General features: G+C 38.1%; 1 protein-coding gene across 2 annotated transcripts in view; it reads left to right on the top strand.

Annotated features, from left to right (window-relative positions):
• The window catches only part of Kdm4c (lysine demethylase 4C), a 171,482-nt gene that overhangs the window by 10,437 nt on the left and 142,619 nt on the right, over window positions 1-18,426 (top strand). For both annotated transcript variants that reach the window (XM_028754608.1, XM_028754609.1), the window contains exons 2-3: window positions 2,886-3,046; window positions 12,197-12,372. In XM_028754608.1, coding sequence (XP_028610441.1) covers window positions 2,903-3,046; window positions 12,197-12,372 — 320 coding nt within the window. In that variant the 5' untranslated portion in view covers window positions 2,886-2,902. The remainder of the gene's footprint in view (window positions 1-2,885; window positions 3,047-12,196; window positions 12,373-18,426) is intronic.

The following is an 18,426-nucleotide window of genomic DNA, read 5'->3' as shown; positions in this document are numbered from 1 at the left end:
CTCTCTCTCTCTCTCTCTCTCTCTCTCTCTCTCTCTCTCTCTCTCTCTCTCTCTCTCTTTCTTGTTTTCTTTCGAAACAGGGTTTCTTTGTTGTCCTGGAACTTGATCTGTAGACCAGGCTGTCCTTAAACTCATAGAAATCCACCTGCCTCCCAAGTGCTGGGATTAAAGATGTGCATACCTGGCCAAGACTTCTTTATTATTACTACATATATTATTGCAATAATTATTGTATTTAATATTATTATTAGAGCAGATGTGAGGAAGACTATATGTCAATCTGTCTGTCTTTTTTTTTTTCAGTGTTTGATAACTCAATGGCTAGTAGGATGTGCCAGCATTGGGAGAAACAACTTGCTGTCTATAATATGGGTGTAGACAAGGAGATAGAGCACAGACCACAGGGTGCCTCATTGAGTTCTGTATTGGACAGATGGTAGGGAACTCAAAGGTAGAAAGTGTGCAGAGGTTGCTCCAAGGGAAAGAATATGTAAAGTCACAAAGAGCTTAACTTGTTTGAGAAACTTGGTTTCAGTACTGTTGGAGGGTAAAGTACAGTTAGTACTTTCTGTATTTGAGGTTTTTTTTTTTTTTGGGTTGATGAATTGAAACAACCAAGGGCTTACAACAAATTGCATCTGGTTAAGGATGTAGCTTAGCTGATAAGAATAGTTGCCTAGAGGCTTTGAGTTTGATTTTCAGTAGCACAAACCTCCCATGTAGAAAGTATAGGCATATGGATCAGAAGTTCAAGGTCTTCCTCAACTACATAAAAAGTTCAAGGATAGTCATGGCTGTATCAGAAGTCTCAAAAAGAAAAATTGGCATGTAAAAAATAAAAAAATTAAAAAAAAAGAAAAAGAAAAATTGTACCACCATATTTTATTCCCTGTGCTGGATACTTTTATATCAACTGGACACAAGCTAAAGTCATTTGAAAGGAGGGACCTCAATTAACAAAATTCTTCCATGACTGTTACCAAGCCTGTAGGACATTTTCTTAATTAGTGACTGATGGTGGATGGCCCAGCCCATTGTGGATGTTGCCATCCCTGAGCTGGTTGTCCTGAATTCTATAAAAAAGCAGGCTGAATGAGCCACGATGAATAAGCCAGTCAGCAGCACTCCTCTATGGCCTCTGCTGATCCATCAGCTCTTGCCTCAGGTTCCTGCCCTATTTGAGTTTGTATCCTGACTTCCTTGATTATGAGCTATGATATAGAAGTGTTAGCCAAATAAACCCTTTCCTCCCCAAGTTGCTTTGTTGATAGAAATACAACAGCAATAGTAATCCTAAGTAAGACATTCCCTAAACAATATAACATCAATTATTGGCTGAGCCTTTACATCGTATTAGATGGTATAAGTAATTTAGATTTAAAGAATAGAGGAAGACGTGTGTAGGATATGTGCAAATAGTGAGCCAGTTTATATGAAGGATTTGATTATCCTTTAATTAAGATAACTAGGGGAGAGGGTTCCATATCCTATGGGTGCCTGAGCTGAGTTACTGATTGTTTTGCTAGGGCCAGATTTGATATGGAATGAGAGTTTTTAAAAATTAATTATTTTTTATTGTGTGTGTGTTATGTATATATGTGTATGTGGTTTTTGTAGGAGTTCATGTTACTATGCAAAGAAAGGGACTAGGGAGGAGGACAGCAGGTGTCTTGTATCATGGTCTATCTTACTCCGTTTGTTGAACCTGGAGCTAGGCTGGAGGGCAGCAAATCCCAGTGATCCTTCTGTCTCTGCCTCCTCCCACAATGCTAGGGTTACAAAACATGGCCATGGGCTGGGCCTTTTACGAGGACTTTGAATTCTGAACTTCAGTTTTGCACAGCTCTTGCCAGCTGAGTGAGCTCCTCCTGTATTGATGTTATGGTACTGTTTCTGTCGTCAGTAGATTAGCTTAGCTTCTGGTGGTTTTTTCATGTGATTGGTTTTTAAACTTTTTTTTTTTTCCAAGACAGGGTTTCTCTGTGTAGCCTTGGCTGTCCTGGAACTCACTCTGTAGACCAGGCTAGCCTCGAACTCTCGAACTCAGAAATCCGCCTGCCTCTGCCTCCCAAGTGCTGGGATTGGTTTTTAAATTATTATAGAAAAACATCTTATAAAAAACTGGAAGCACACTTCAGCTCTGTGCTAGAGATATTGAACATCTTTCATGCAGTGTATATGCTAGGCCTTTATATATGTGCATATGTGAGATAGTGGACCAGTACATGTGTGCTTATTTGAGGACTTGGGACTGTGTGTTAGTTTGAAGACACTAGGACAAGGGATTAAGATGCATATTTTACATATCAAAGCAGACCTGACTCCCAGGTTGTCCCAGCAGTTCTTCCCTCGTATACCCTGTCCCCAACCCTGGACTTCCCAGCCCAGTGACTAGGCTGCCTTCAGAGGCTCCTCCTTGGTGTCTCTCTCTGTCTCTCTGTCTCTCTTTCTCAGTCTCTCTGTCTGTCTCTGTCTGTCTCTGTCTGTCTCTGTCTCACTCTCTGGGTTGTGTGTGTGTGTGTGTGTTTGTTTATGTGTGTGTTCCTCTTCCTCTCCTCTTCTCTGCTTTCTGTGTGGACTCTCTCTCCACCTCACTTTCCCCTTGGGGCCAGTGAACTTGCCTGACAACAGCTTCCCAATAAACCTGCCTTTATTATAATCAAATTTGGCTTGAATTGGCTCATTTCCACCAGTGGAGAAATAACTTATCACTGTGGTAGACGGTACTTCTAAAAAATTCATTTTTACTTGGAAAGGTTTTTTGGAGGTCAGTTTTACAGTCACATCAGTGATTCTGTGTGCAGAATAGGAGCATGTTAGGGAGCCCCCTGAGGCCTCTTTTTCCAGGAGTTAGTCCATTGTTGATAGCCACTTTTTCTTTGCAGAAACATCTGTAGCCATCATGGAGGTGGCAGAGGTGGAGAGTCCCCCAAATCCCAGCTGTAAGATAATGACCTTCAGACCTTCCATGGAGGAGTTTCGGGAGTTCAACAAATACCTCGCATACATGGAATCTAAAGGAGCCCACCGAGCAGGTCTTGCCAAGGTGATTATATTCAGACTGTCTTGAAAAGTATCATTTGACTTTGGAATTATGTTATTAGTTTTTGATTATTTCAGTGTAATATGTCTGCTATTCTTATTCATCCACCTGGAACACTTAATTATACTAGACTGTGTTCTATAATCCCCCCCCCCTCTTCTTTTTTGGTTTTGAGATAAGTTCTTTCATTGTCTTGAGTCATGGTCATCTTCTCTCTTCAGCCTCCTGAATGCTGGGATTATAGGCCTTAGCAACTATGCCCGTCTCACATTAAAACAACAACAATCTGTGTAACTTAACACAAGATACAATATCCTCAATCTACAGTTTGTAATTCAGTAGTATTTGTTTATTGTTTATTCAACTAGCTTTATAGGTGTCACCACTATCAAATTCTGTGTGGATATCACATATAGAAACTATATATTTAAAATGGTCATTTCCAGTTTCCTGGTATCACTGTTGCCCTAGGCAATCACAGTCTCTATCAATTTGCCTTTTGACCTATTTTTGAAAAAAAAGAAAAACCCATTATTTGTGTGTGATGCCTGTGACATGTGAAGATATATAGATTGCACACCCCATCTCTGGAGGCCAGAGGCCAGCTTTAGAGTTGATTTTCTGCTTTTACCCTGATGCGGGTTCCAGGGAACAATGTTGGTTATCAGTAGTTATTTGTTTTTGTTTTGTTTTTTTCAAGACAGGGTTTCTATATGTAGCCCTGGCTGTCCTGGAACTTTCTCTGTAGACCGGGCTGGCCTCTGCCTCCTGAGTTCTGGGATTAAAGGTGTATATTACCATACCAGGCTGTAACAAGCATGCTTACCACTGAGCTGTTTTCACCAGATCTTAGTTATTTAGTTTTCTTTGTGTGTGAAATGCCTGCTGTGTAGTAGTCTTGGAAGGCATGCAGATAGGATAGAGCTGGGCAGTGGTGCCAAATGTCTATAATCTCAGCACTTGGGAGGCAGAGGCAGGCGGATCTCTTGAGTTTGAGGACAGCCTGGTCTTTAGAGTGAGTTCTAGGACACCCAAGGCTACACAGAAATCTTGTTTCAAAAAAACCAAACCGACCAACCAAGCAAACAAACAAGCAAAAAATTAGGGTGAAAGAATCCAGATTAGAGACATACTCAGGAGGTAAAATATTTGCTACCAAACGTGTGAAGACTTAAATTCAGTCTCCAAAACCACTTTAAATCTGCAGCCAATAGCAGCATATCTATTGTAATCCCAGCCCTCCAGTGGCAGTGGCAAATGAAGACTCATGGCTAGCCTGGCATAGAAGGTGGTAAAGAGACTGTCTTAGCATTTATTGCTGTGAAGAGACACCATGACAGCTCCTATAAAGAAAATGTGAAGAGACACCATGACAGCTCCTATAAAGAAAACATTTAATTGGGCCTGGCTTATAGTTTCTGAGGTTTAGTTCATTATCTTCATAGCTAGAAGCATGGTGAGCAGGCTGTTATGGTGCTGGAGAAGGAGGTGAGAGTTCTACATCTTCTTCAGCAAGAAGCAGGAAGAGAACTGTGAGCCATTGAGCCTGGACTTGAAAATCTCAATGTACTCCCCCACAGTGACACACTTCCTCCATCAAGACCAACCTATTCCAACAAGGCCACATTCCCATCCTATGGGTCAAACATTCAAACATATAAGTCTGTGGGTGGCATTACTATTCAAATCACCACAGAGACCTGTGTCAAAAGAGTAGGAGTTAAGAGTTAAGGAAAAACATCCTAGGTTGTCCTCTCTGCCCCTCCACTCATCGATGATGTATGTGCGTGTGTGCATGTGCATGCGTGTGTGTGTGTACACCTGCACATACATGCTTATGAAGTGTATAAAAGGGCTTTGAATCATTTAGAACTAGGTTTACTGGTATTGTCACCCACCCAGTAGGATTACTCAGATTTGAATTATGATCCCCATGATTGAGCAGCAAGTGCTCTCAGCTGCTGAATCATTTTTGCAACTCACTCGATTAATTTTTTTTAAGACAGGTTTTTGCTAAATGCTGGGATTACATCCTACTGAGGTTGTGCATCAGGGGTTTATTCTACCTGCAGTGAGAAACGAGGATGGTCTTTAAAGTAGATGGATTAGTTTGACAAAACAATTTCAGGAAGGAATGATTTATTTTGACAGTTTTAGAATACAGTTCCTTATAGTGGCAGGGACGTGAGGCAGCTGGTCATATTACCTCTATACTCTGGAAGCTGGAAGAGATGAATACTTTTGTTCAATTTGGTTTTTTTTTTTCTTTCTACTTTTTAATATAGTTTGGAATCTTAGCCCACACTTAGGATGTTCACATCTCTGTCATACAATCTAGATCTGGCTCTTAGGTGACTTCTGTCAAGTCAACAATCAATATTAACTATTAAAATTGGGAAGAAAGATGTTGTAGTAGTAGATGTTTCCTTGTCCTGTTCTTTTGCTGTGTTGAGACATTGTTTGAAAAAAAAAGTTACACTGGCTTCTATGTAAAAAATGAGTTTGATGTTAAAGGCAAGTGTCCACAGGAAGCCTTACCAGGGATAGTGTGCAGATCTAGTGAAGAGCTCTTGGTAGCTTTGAACACTTAAAAAGAGAAGCAATCTTTGAGTATGTTTATCTATTCTTGTTCTTAAAAATATGAGATTATGTCTTTTAAAAAATAATGGTAAATGAAGTGCTTAAGTTCATAGGAGAGTTCCGTGAGGTACCAAAGGCTATAATTTCATTATATAAACGCATGAGACAAGCAGAGGCTGTTGCTAGGCTGATACTTTCACAGGGAAAGGTTTTTTCCCCTGGACTTTCCATATCTATTGTGAAGGTCAAATTATTAGGTGAACAGAGAACTTTAGCACTAGGTTTAGTGTACAAGATGTCTTGATTCATACTAGAGACTGTTTGTAATCCAGTTCATCATTGTTTGTGGCATTTTGTATCCAGAGGTCATTCCTTATGTTAGGTAGCTGTTGTCAGTAGTTGTCCTCTGACTTCTACATTTGTTCTGTGCACTTCCTATGCCCCCATGTCCCCATCCTCATATTCAGAATAAGTAAATGTAAAAGTTATTTAGAATTTGCTTTTTCAGTTTTGGTCTTAGAACGTTCAGATTTTCATTTGATGTAGACATAGGGGAATCATTTTCAGTTGAACTGAAGGTGTTATTTTTTTCAGTCATTTGTCATGAATATGAAATGAAATATAATGTATTATCAAGAATATGGGCTTTATTTGCCTAGAGAGAAGCTGGAGATCACTTCCTCCATTCCAGATATCTTGCTGTCTGTCTATGTATTTTATTTTATTTTATTTTTAGACAGATTTCTCATATATCCCAGAATAGCCTGGAAACCTCAGTTTCCTGGTTGTCCTGCCTCCATCATTAAATGCTGGGGTGATGGCATATGTGTTACTACATTGTGTTCATTATTTGACCTTTTTATGAAAACATTTTTTGTCCCTTTTTTGTTTCTTGAAAACATCTGTTGGTCCACTGAGATTAGTGTACTGTCCAGTGGTAATGTGACCTGTTTAGTAACTAGAAGAGGAAATAGCAGCTACTCATGAGGGAGCCGTAGGCGCACTGAGCACACCCATAACAGGGTGTAACAGGATACAGTTAATGAGAATTACAAATACACCTGAGTCTAGTATACCCCACCCTCATTGTAATACTCATTGACAAAGACAACATTCTATAGTAATGTTCTGTTGTACTAGGATGACAGCTGAACTGCTTGATTCTAATCATATTTTGCTGTATTCTCATTGTCACATAAATTATATTTAACCTAGTCTTATTCCAACAAACCATGTTACTTGGTTAAAAATCCAGACTATACAGATGTGGATATTTTTCTTTTCTGTGGGGGAAGAAAGGTCCCCTGTGGTTCCTTTCTTTTGTATTATTGACATTTCATCGATTTGTCTTAACTTACAATAATTGCCTTAACTTACAATAATCAGTATTTGAGTACTTCAATTATAGTGAGTTTGATTTCAGATTAATCCAATTTTGTTTTTTTCTTTCTATATATGCATATACATATATATGTGTGTGTGCTTCATAAACACAAGAGAGTGAAGATATGTACTCGTGCCTGCAAGATGAAGATAGCATTGTTCTTCTATTGGCGGTTTGTAGATAGGATCTGGCTTCAACATATCTAGTGGGCATGCATGCTTTAGCTGGAAATGCCTGGGTTTGGGGAAACAGTGACATAAAGTATGTATTCTATCTTGATATACTCAGGAAAGTAGTCTATATAGTTGATAGAAATATAGCAGAATAGGTTTACTTTAACTTTAACTCATTAAACATAAAGGTATTACTATTAAATTGTTTATTGACCAAATATGTTGTACTTGGTTTGAACTGTGTAAGGTAATTTCATATTTAAAGATTTAAAATCGAACTGGTAGGATGACTGTAGGTAAAGCATTTGCCTTACCTGCTGCTAACTGTTGAGTTCTGGATCTCATGGGTAGGAGAGAGAACAAACTCCTGAAAGTTGTCTTCTAATCTCCATTTACATTCCACTTCCATCCCCCATGCACATAGGAAAATAAAATAAAATCTAAAATTAATTTAAAAGAAAATATTTGGTATAGGCTTGGATCACGCAGCCTCCCTCCCTCCCTCCCTCCCTCCCTCCCTCCCTCCCTCCCTCCCACCCTCCCTCCCTCCCTCCCTTCCTTTGTTCCTTTCTTTCTTCCTTCTCTTTTTCCTTCTTTTTGAGATGGGGTCTTTCTATGTATACCTGTCTGGCCTGGACCTCACTATATAGATAGGCTGGCCTCAAACTTAGAACTTAGGCTTAACTTTGTAGTCACTTTAATTTTATTTGATGCTTTGTTCTCTATCATTAAAAAATTACTTAAAATATTCCTGGTGGGCTAGAGAGGTTATGTTTAATGATTCAAAGCACTTGCTGTTATTGCAGAGGAACTGGGTTAGTTCCCTACACCTACATGGTAGTATACAATCATGCATTACTCCAAGGATGTCAGACAATCATGTGGACATGTAGGCAGCACACATCTAAAATAAAAATTAAAAAAAGAAAGTTTTAAGAAAAAATAAAATATTCCTGGGAAACTAGTTTACTTCTTTCTTTTATTATTTGCTTATTTTTATTTTTAAAATTAAAATTTTTTATTATTTCTGTGTGTGTGTGCGTGTGCGTGTGCGTGTGCGTGTGCATGTGCTTGTGTGTGTGTGTGATGTGAGTGTGGGTATATCCAGAGGTCAAACAACCTTTGGAAGTCATTTTTGTCTTTCTAGCAAGAGTTCTAGGGATTAAACTCAGGTGGTGTCTGGTGCACCACTTATATGTAGGAGATCTCAGAGGTCAGAGGAGGACATTGAATCCCCTGGAACTGAGTTATAGGAAGTTGTGAATTGCCATTTGGGTGATGCGAGTCTTTTGTAAAAGCCCTAAATGTTCTTTTCCACTGAGATATTTCTAGAGCCACTAATTTTATGTTTTATTTTTGAGACAGGATCTCTTGTATCAGGCTGGCCTTGACCTTGCTATGTAGCCAAGAACATTTCTACTGTCTGGATGTACAGGCTTGTACTACCATACCAAGCTTATGTGGTATTGGAGATAGAACTCCAGACTTCGTCCATGCTAGATATTTCTCTTTCCTTCCCTTTCCCTTTCCTTTCTATTTCCCTTTCCCCTTCCCTTCCCCCTTCCGTTCCCTTCCCTTCCCTTTCTTTTCCCTCTCCCTCCCCCTTCTCCTCTTCCTCCTTCTCCTCTTCTTTTTTTTCTGTGACAGATTTCTCTATGTAGCCCTGATTGTCCTCGAACTAGCTCTGAAGACCGGGCTGGCCTTGAACTCATGGAGATCTGCCTGGTTTTGCCTCCTGATTAAAGGAGTACAACACCCCTGCCTGGCTGCATGCTTGATATTTCTTACTCTTTTAAAATTTATCTTTATTTACCTTGTGTGTTGATGTGAGTATATGCTGTGTCTTTGCAGGTGTCTGGAGAGGGCAGAAGAGAGTGTCAGATCTTGTGGAGTTATAGGCATTTGTGAGCTTCCTGATGTGGGTGTTGGGTACCAATTTCAAGTCCTTTGGAAGAGAAGAACAGCAAGTGCTCTCAACTGTTGAACTATCTCTTTTGCACTCACAGTTGATATTTCTAATACTTAAATACTCTGATTTTCTTTCAGCTACTGAGATTGTAATACAGTGTCTTAAAAAAGATTTATTTTAAATTACTTTCTGTGTGAGTATGTACCCATTGGATCTTCTGTAGTTAAGAGTACTGTTTTCCTCTAAGCCTTCTCTCAAGTCTCCCACTTTTATACTATTAAACCTTTTAAAAAGTATAGACTGAGGAGATATTAAGTACCTGCTGTACAATCAGGAGGACCTGAGTTCAAATTTCTAATACACAAGTTAAAAAAAAAAGCCAGGTGTCATTATGTATCTCCATAATACTAGGGCTAGGAAGGTGGCAAGAGGACTCAGCTCAATGAGAGATTGTTTTAAAATAAAATAAAATAAAAGATAATAAAGTAAGGTGGAGCCAGGCAGTGGTGGCGCACGCCTTTAATCCCAGCACTTGGGAGGCAGAGGCAGGTGGATTTCTGAGTTCGAGGCCAAGTTGGTCTACAGAGTGAGTTCGAGGACAGCCAGGGCTACACAAAGAAACCCTGTCTCAAAAAACCAAAAAAAAAAAAAAAAAAAAAAAAAAAACCAAAAAAATAAAATAAAATAGTAAGATGGAATGCAATAGAGGAAGACATTTGATATCAACCTCTAGCCTCCACATACATACACATACATGTATATCCTAATGAATATATACAGACATAAAAATGTGCAGACATGTTACATACACAAAATAAAATAAAAACTTAATATTTAGGGATGCATAGCCACATAAGTTTATTATCAATATATATGGTAGTTGTTGCCACTTGAACAAGGTTAGACATATTTGGAAACAAGTGTGTGGAGGACTTCAGAGGGTAACAGTATTCTGCTTCTTAGACCTGCCTAAGTGGGTCCTCTGTGTTTTGGTTTCTGATAATTCACTTACTTTCTTTCTTTCTTTCTTTCTTTCTTTCTTTCTTTCTTTCTTTCTTTCTTTCTTTTTCCATTCATTTTTTTTATTGGATATTTTATTTATTTACAATACAGATGTCATACCCTTTCCCCATTTCCCCTCCCTAGAACCCCCTATCTTATACCCCCTCTTCCTTTATGGTTTTATACCATTTTGATTACATGCATGTATTAAGGTCAGTTCTAGGTTTAGGGTCTAGTAATACAATAGAAGCAAGTAGTTGAGGAACAATCAATACAATAAACACAAATAGTCAAAGAAAAAGCAAGGCATTAAACCAGTTTACGTAAACACTTCTGTGATCACTGTTTCTAAAGGCTTATCAGATGACCAAAGTGTCTGAGCCTACTTCCCTATCCTAGCCCAAGGTAATTTTCATGTCTGAAGCCTACTTCCTTGTTCTAGCCTAAAATTTAGATTCCTGTCTGAAATTACTTCTTTGTTCTAGCTTAATATTTAGATTTCTGCCTGAGATTACTTCTTTGTTGTAGCCTACAATTTAGATTCCTACTGGAATTACTTCTTTGTTCTAGTCTAATGTCAGATTCCTGCTTGAAGCCTACTTCCTTGTCCTTGGCCCATGTCAGTCTCTTGCCAAGCAGCCCCAAAGGCTTTCCCCCTTTTTAATTTCGTTAAGAAGACTGAGCCTGTCTTAGGTTATTCTGACAAAAATACCTTCCTTACCCATCATGGAATATGCATTATCAAAGGCAATGGACTATTGTCTTAGGTTGGTAAGGCTCTGTGCAGAATCTTACCCATCCTTGGCTTGCCAGCCTGTTAATTTAATAACTCTGTCTGGGGGTTCATTTTTAGATTTTAATCCATGTACTTTGGCTACCAACATGTTGATGTTGTTAAAGATAAGCTTTAACACGATGGGTAGGAATAAAAGTATTCCCAGGACAATAAGGGCTAGCTTGATCAAGCTATATATGCCATTCCTGCGGTTTGACCAAAATGGAAATACTGAGCTAAGGCCATGGATAATTTTATCGGCAATATAATTCACTTTCATTTTTTGTAAGATTCTATCTTTCAATCTTAATTTTTTTTGAGATTTATTTATTTATTTTATATATGTGAGTACATTGTCTCTATCTTCAGACACACCAGAAGAGGGCATCGGATCCCATTTCAAAGGGTTGTGAGCCACCATGTGATTGCTTGGGAATTGAACTCAGGACCTCTGGAAGAGCAATCTGTGTTCCTAACCACTGAGCAATCTGTCCAGCCCCATCAGTCTTAAAATATTTTAAGAATTTTTTTTAGATATTCTGGTGCAAGCATGCAGTCCCAGCATTTGGAAGGAGCAGGAGGTATTTAGGGGCATTCCTAGATATGTAACAAAAAGTCAAGGGCAGTTTGGGTTCCTTAAGAATTTGTCTGAAAACACCAAAAACAAAACAGAAAGTACTCCCCATGTTGAAAGAGGCATACCATGGAAATAGTTACACATTAAACTTTCCCCCATCGTCACAGAAAGCTGGTTTTCAGACATGTGTTCATTTGCTACCATGCTATTTGCCCATAAAGGCGAGTTAGAGGGACATAGGAAGGCAAGGAAGGTGAAAGCGAGTGACACAGAGATGGCTGCTTCTTGTTACCAGAAGACATTATGGAAAATAATGCGAGGAGAACCAGTGGGAAGGCACATAGGTTGGTGTGTAAAAAGGACCAATAGGAGAAAGGGGAAATTCAGGGTCCCTGTAAAATACCCAAGGCAGCATCCATTTAAATGGACTTCTAGGCTCAGGCCGCACTCATCCCGAACATGTAAAGCTTTAACCTCAGTTTGTCTTGGTTTTCCTGGGCAGTTAGCTCTTTACACTTAGTCATTTTGTATGCTTTAAAAAAGCCATAAAACAGTGAAAGCAGTTGTTATGAGTGGCACTAAAAATGAGACAAGTGTAGTTATGAATGTCAGTGAATTTTGTTACAAAGAATCATATATCCTTACTGCAAAGTACTAATGAGTGTTAACAGTACTTTTCCTACAGAGGTGTTGAGAAAATGTTAAAATATACTTAGTTTGGAGTTCCAGGTTAATATTTTGTTTTGTTTTCAGGTGATTCCTCCTAAGGAGTGGAAGCCAAGACAATGCTATGATGATATTGATAATTTGCTTATCCCAGCACCAATTCAGCAGATGGTCACAGGGCAGTCGGGACTGTTTACTCAATACAACATCCAGAAAAAAGCCATGACTGTGAAGGAGTTCAGGCAGCTGGCCAACAGTAGCAAGTGAGTCAATTGAGTTTATTTGTATTTCTTCCAAAGAGGTATGTGAGGCAAGAAGCCAAATAGACAGGGAAGCCTCAGAAGGCTGTAATGAAAAACAGGAATGTCCTTTGTCATTTCTTGTCTTCATCTCTGGTTTCTGTTCTTCAAATGATGGCTTACTAATATTTACTTATTTCTAAAGAAATTGTTCCACATTTTATATATAATCTCATTTGTAAAATCTAGAAATGGTTCTTTTTTTTTTTTGGTTAAAGGTTTTTAGTTCTTTTTAGCTTTGTTAGGGAAATTTTTATTCATAAGTTTTGTTTAAGACTAAAATGAGTACTAACAATTGAAAAATAATGTTGAATGAATAGGAAAATATCTATTATATCAGTTATCTATGATATATAACAAATTCTTAAAGTTACTCTCTAAAGCTAGCTCATAGTTATAAAAGTCAGATACCTAGGAGTCATGTAGACGAGTGAGTAAGCTTAGGATTTCTGCCACATTTACTGTTAAGGCTTTGATTGGGAGGGCTGCTGCTTGATAACTTGGCTGCAAGATTTTTCCAGGAGGCTACAGTCTTTATGGGGCTAAAGTCCGTGCTGCTTATCCTTTAAGTGGAACTTTGCAAATATATAGAAACATGGATATATTACTATTTTCTTTATCCTACACCAGTCCTGCTATCCACTCACACATCTTTAAAAAACATATTTGAGTAAATGGCAGACATTAGTCTGGTTTATCTTTAGTACTTCTGCATGTGTATGTAACTTTAGAGTTCAAGATTTGCTTTCTTTTTTTATTTTTATTAAGTTTGTTCTTTGACAATTTCATACATGTATTTAACATTCTGGTACTTTACCCACTACTGATTCTTATCTCCCTAACTCCTGTGTCAGTTTCCTCTCCTAATAGGTCCCACTCCCGTGTTTTGCTTTGTTTTGTTGTACGACCTATTGAGTTTAATAACGGATGTTTGAGCAGTCATGATCCTGGGCTTATAAATATTGAATGGAGCCAGGTGGGCTCACCAGTGGGTGGGTATACAACTGAAGATAATGACATCCTTTTTTCCAAATCCATCACTAGCCAATAGATTCCCCCTTCCTTTACTTACAGTTGACAGTCCAATATTGTGCAGACCCATAGTAGACAGCCACAGCTTCAGTGAGTTCATGATCAGAATGTCTGCGTCCTGTTTAATAGATGGCACATCTTTGTTGCTTCTCTATCTTTCTGATCCTGCATTCTTTTTTCTTCCTCTTTGGTGGTGTTCCCTGAATCCTCATAGAGTGGCAGTTGGCTTCTTCCATAGAAATTGAGTAGGGACATAATATACTGAATGGGGAGAAGAATGAAGTCTTACTTTTTGTTTTAGAGGCAGGGAGGGAGATAGCCTGTCACTGTAAAGCTTAGGTTGACATTGAATTTGTGGTCCTTTTGTCTCACTCTCCCAAGTTCTGGGTCTATAAGTATGTGCTACCATACCCAGCAAAGTTTTATTTCTTGAAGGGAAGACTATTAAAGAATTTATGGATATATTTTTAAACCTTAGTGTTTCTTATGTGGTATTGGATGCCCAAAATAAAAATCTTAATCTAAAACTGGGGATTCAGCTCAGGTGGTGGTGTGTTTGCCTAGCATGCATGAGGCCCTGTGTTTAATCACCAGTACTTATAAGCCTGGCTTGATGATATATGCACCTAACTCTAGAAGGAGAGGCAAAAGGATCACTTACAGGTTAAAAGTCATCAGAAAGCCCTTTTAAAACTGACTATTCCTGCTCTTCCCTCTTTTTATAAAATCTCAGAAAAAAGCTCAACCTTAGAACAACAATAAAATCTCCCAAGTATTTTAAAAAACATGCCAAACCTAATAGGCTAATCAAAAATTTTACTGTTTAAATTTCTTTATTTTATTTTATTTTATTTTTATTTTTTTTTTTTATTGGATGTTTTATTTACATTTCCTATGTTGTCACCTTACCCCATCCCCCACCCACCCAGGAACCCCCTATCCCCCCACCCCTCCTCCTTCTTCTCTGTGGATGTAACCTCTACCTACCCCCCCCACCCCCCACCCCCCAAAATTCCCACCCCCTGGGGCATCCAGCCTTCATGAGATCAAGGATCTCTTCTTCCACCTATGCCCAGCAGGGCCCTCCACTCTTACATATACAGCGGAAGCCACGGATCCCTCCCTAAGTGCTCCCAGGCTGGTGGTTTAGACCCTGGGAGCTGTGGTTGGTTGGTATTGTTGCTCTCCTCATGGGGCCACAAATCCTTTCAGCTCCAAAGGCCTTCACTCTAACTCCTCCATTGGGAACCCCATGATCAGTTCAATGGCTAATTGTGAGCATTTGCCTCTGAATATGTCAGACTCTTGCAGACCTCTGAGGAGACATCTATATCAGGCTCTTATCAGCATGCACTTCCTGACTTCCACATCAGCATCTACCTTTGGTGACTAAATTTCTTGTATGGTTGTTAGTGGAAGCAAATCTTTGGATGAATTTAGCTGATAAATTATAAAAGTAACTTGTGTGCATGAGTTCATATTTAATATAGTATACAGAAGATGAAGAGTCCTTCCTGTTATTTCTAGTGTAGTGTAAAAATTAAGTTAAAATTTGAATTAAAAAATATACTAGTAGACCCCATTCTTTTAGATATTATTGAGAATGGGACTTTAATTATAGATTGAGTACCTCATCATTTATAATATTAAGAAATTTTATTAGCCCATGTGCGTGTGTGTGCATGTGTGTGTGTATGTATGTATGTATGTATATATGTATGTATGTTTGTGCATGTGTGTGATTGTGAGTGTGACGTGTTTGTGTGAGCATTCGTGTTCTTCACAACTTTTGTGTGGTGATTTTGGGACAACTTTGTCAAATTGGTTCCAGGAGTGGATTTCAGGTCTTTAGGCTTCTGAGGCAACTACCTTTATCCAGTGAGGCATCTTGCTGGCCACGTAATTTTTCTAATTATTATTCTTATTATTTTGCTGCTGAGGATTGAACCCAGGGCCTTTTGATTGCTAGCCAAGTTCTTTACTATTGAACTAAATCCCCAAGCCCCCCTAGAGTTCTTTTATAAGTACAATGAATGATGATGATGATGTTGATGATGATGATAATGATAATAGTGCAGAACCAATTTTATCAAATCTGTTATAAAATGTTTATTTTGTCTCTTATTTATCTAATATTGCTAGGATATGTTGCTCTTAAGTTGTTAATAAATGAATTCACTGAGATAAACATTTGCTGCTATAATGATAGTTCAAGAGATAGTTGTACTTAAGAGTAATCAGATTATATATACTAAAACAAAGTAGTATTCTTGATCCAGTGAGATGGCTCAGCAGGCAAAGGTTCTTTTCTGTCAAGACTGACTTTCTGAGTTCTGTGCTTGGGATTTACATTGGGGAATGAGAGAACCAACTCCCCACAAATTGTCCTTTAATTTCCGTGTGGCACACTTGTATGAAAACATGCACAATAAAGAAATGAATTTAATTAAAAAAATCATATCTGGCAAGCATTATATCTCTGAAAACAGTGCTATGTGGCTTTTAATGACTATAAAGCTTTTGTAAGTGTTGTTGAGATGGATTTTGAAGGAAGATCAAATCTTTCAAACAGTTACAAAAGTAATACATACAGGTGATATTGGTTTGTTTACCACTGCATACGGTGTAACTTGATCTATGAAAGGTAGTTTTACTATATAAATTGAATGGATAAATAATGTTATGATAGCAAAAATACATTTGAAGTTCTAGAAATTATTAGGTAAGTTATAAACATTTACTTAATAAAACTATACATTTCTTGGTTTTCTGTAGTGATATGTATAGTAAAGCCTTTGTGTCTGGCTTTCAGTGAAATGTATCAGCAAAGATTTTACTATGACTGGGGAAATCAGTAGAGGCTGAGAAATTGTTTTGAGACTGTTTGAATTGTGAAGAAATGTCTTTCTTCTGGAATCATCTACATTTGCTACTACATGAGAGCTTACAACTGCACCAATCTTGTTCCTGAGACACTCTTGGCAAACTTGGAAATTTTACTTTTGATTATGGCTAGCCATGGTCAAAAAGGTCTGAGATATAGATTGACCATTTCTTGGGCAGCAAGGGCAAGATAACTTTGGTAGTTGGAACTTTTTCTAGCCCTAATTACTTTGTGTGATGATTGAATAAAGTAACTGGAGTGAGCTAGTTGGGATCAGTCTTTTTCAAGAAGACTGAACCCCTCTGCTCCTTCAAAAAATGAAGGCTTAGCAGCATATTGGTATACTTCTCTCTTCTTTGACACCCATGAACATCAACTAATGGTATTCTGTAGTTTGATGATAATTTTTAGACGTAGCTGGTTTTCTTTTTAGTTATAAAATGTAATCATAAGGAGTTGTTTGAACCATTTCTAGATTGAATTTTATTTCTTTCAAAATCAATTTACCTCTATGTTTTGAATTATTTTTTTCATAATGATTATAGTGTTAAGATGTTATGATGCTTAGTTTTTGTCATTTTGACTGACATAAGATAGAATCACCTAGGAAAAGGAAATCTCAGTTGTGAAAATGCATGCCTATATCAGATCGTATGTAAGTAATTCTGTAGGGCATTTTCTTGATTAATGATTGATGTGAGAGAGCCCATCTAACTGGGGATGATGACACCCTTTGGCTATTGGTCCTGTATTATAAGAAAGCAGGCTAAGCAAGCCATGAGGAGCAAGTCAGTAAGCAATGTTCCTCTATGGTCTTTGCTTTAGTCCTGCCTCCAGGTTCCTGCTCTTTGAATTTTGTCTTGGTTTCTCTAAGTAATGAATTGTTATTGGGATATGTGAAACAAATAAACCCTTTCTTCCCAAATTGTTCTTGTTATGGTGTTTATTACAGCACTAGAAAGTAAACTAATTTGTGTGTATGTATGTGTATTTAAAATATACATATATTTCTACTGGTAGTTTTATGGGGAAATTTACTGCAAATGTTAGTGGTCTATACTCTTGAAATTTTGTCCATACAAAGCATTTGGTCTTGATAGTAGTTAAAGACTGGTTTTGAGAGGAGTACATTTTTAATTGTTTCTTATTAGCACATGTATTTGCATATGTACACAGTACACAGTTTGTTTGGCCTTACCAGTATAGAGGATAAAATACTTCAACATGTGGCTGATAAATATGTGCTGTTTTGTGTGGCCTATTCTGATCTGAATTGTCTCATGGAGCCTTCTCAACAGCTTAGTTGTTGACTACTTTTTAGAAAAATTAAATATGTGTACTCTATTTTCATCTTTTCTTCCTTTCCCTTCTTTAGCTATTCTTGCCTCTCCTACTCCCTCTCAAATTGATGTCCTCTTTAATTATTGTTACACACAATACTTTTCTGTAAGTATAGGATAAATATGTAGACTACAGTTAGACATTAGATATCTTAGTTAGGATTTACTTTGCTATGAAGTAGCACCATGGCCAAAGCAACACTTATAAGGACAACATATAAGGATATCATAAAGGTAACATAATTGGGGTTGGCTTACAGGTTCAGAGGTTCAGTCCATTATCATCAAGATGAAAACATGGCAGCATCCAGGCAGGCATGGTACAGGAGGAGCTGAGAGCTCTACATCTTCATCTGAAGGCCATTAGAAGACTAGCTCTTATGTGGTTAGGAGGACTGTCTCATTGCCCACCCCTACAGTGACACACTGCCTTCTCCAAGAAGGCCACACCTACTCTAAAAAGGTCAAATTTCCTAATAGTGCCACTCCCTAGACCAAGCATATAAAAACCACCAAATTGGTTTAGGAAAGTGGCAGTAGTAGGTTGTCCTCTAAGGTTACATGGATTCACCAGCCTTAAAAATTGGCTGCATTGGGGCTCAGTGGTTAAGAGCACTGGCTGCTTTTTCAGAGGTCCTGAGTTCAATTCCCAGCCACCACAGATCGTGGCTGACAACCATCTGTAATGGATCTGATGCCCTCTTCTGGTGTGTCTTAAGACAGCTGCAGTATACTCATAGGAATAAAATAAATAAATAAACA

This window comes from Grammomys surdaster, unplaced genomic scaffold, assembly GCF_004785775.1.
Source record: "Grammomys surdaster isolate TR1022 unplaced genomic scaffold, NIH_TR_1.0 126029, whole genome shotgun sequence".
Classification (NCBI taxonomy): domain Eukaryota; kingdom Metazoa; phylum Chordata; class Mammalia; order Rodentia; family Muridae; genus Grammomys; species Grammomys surdaster.
The sequence above is the reverse complement of the archived record's forward strand: the minus strand, read 5'-3'. Positions and strand labels throughout refer to the sequence as shown.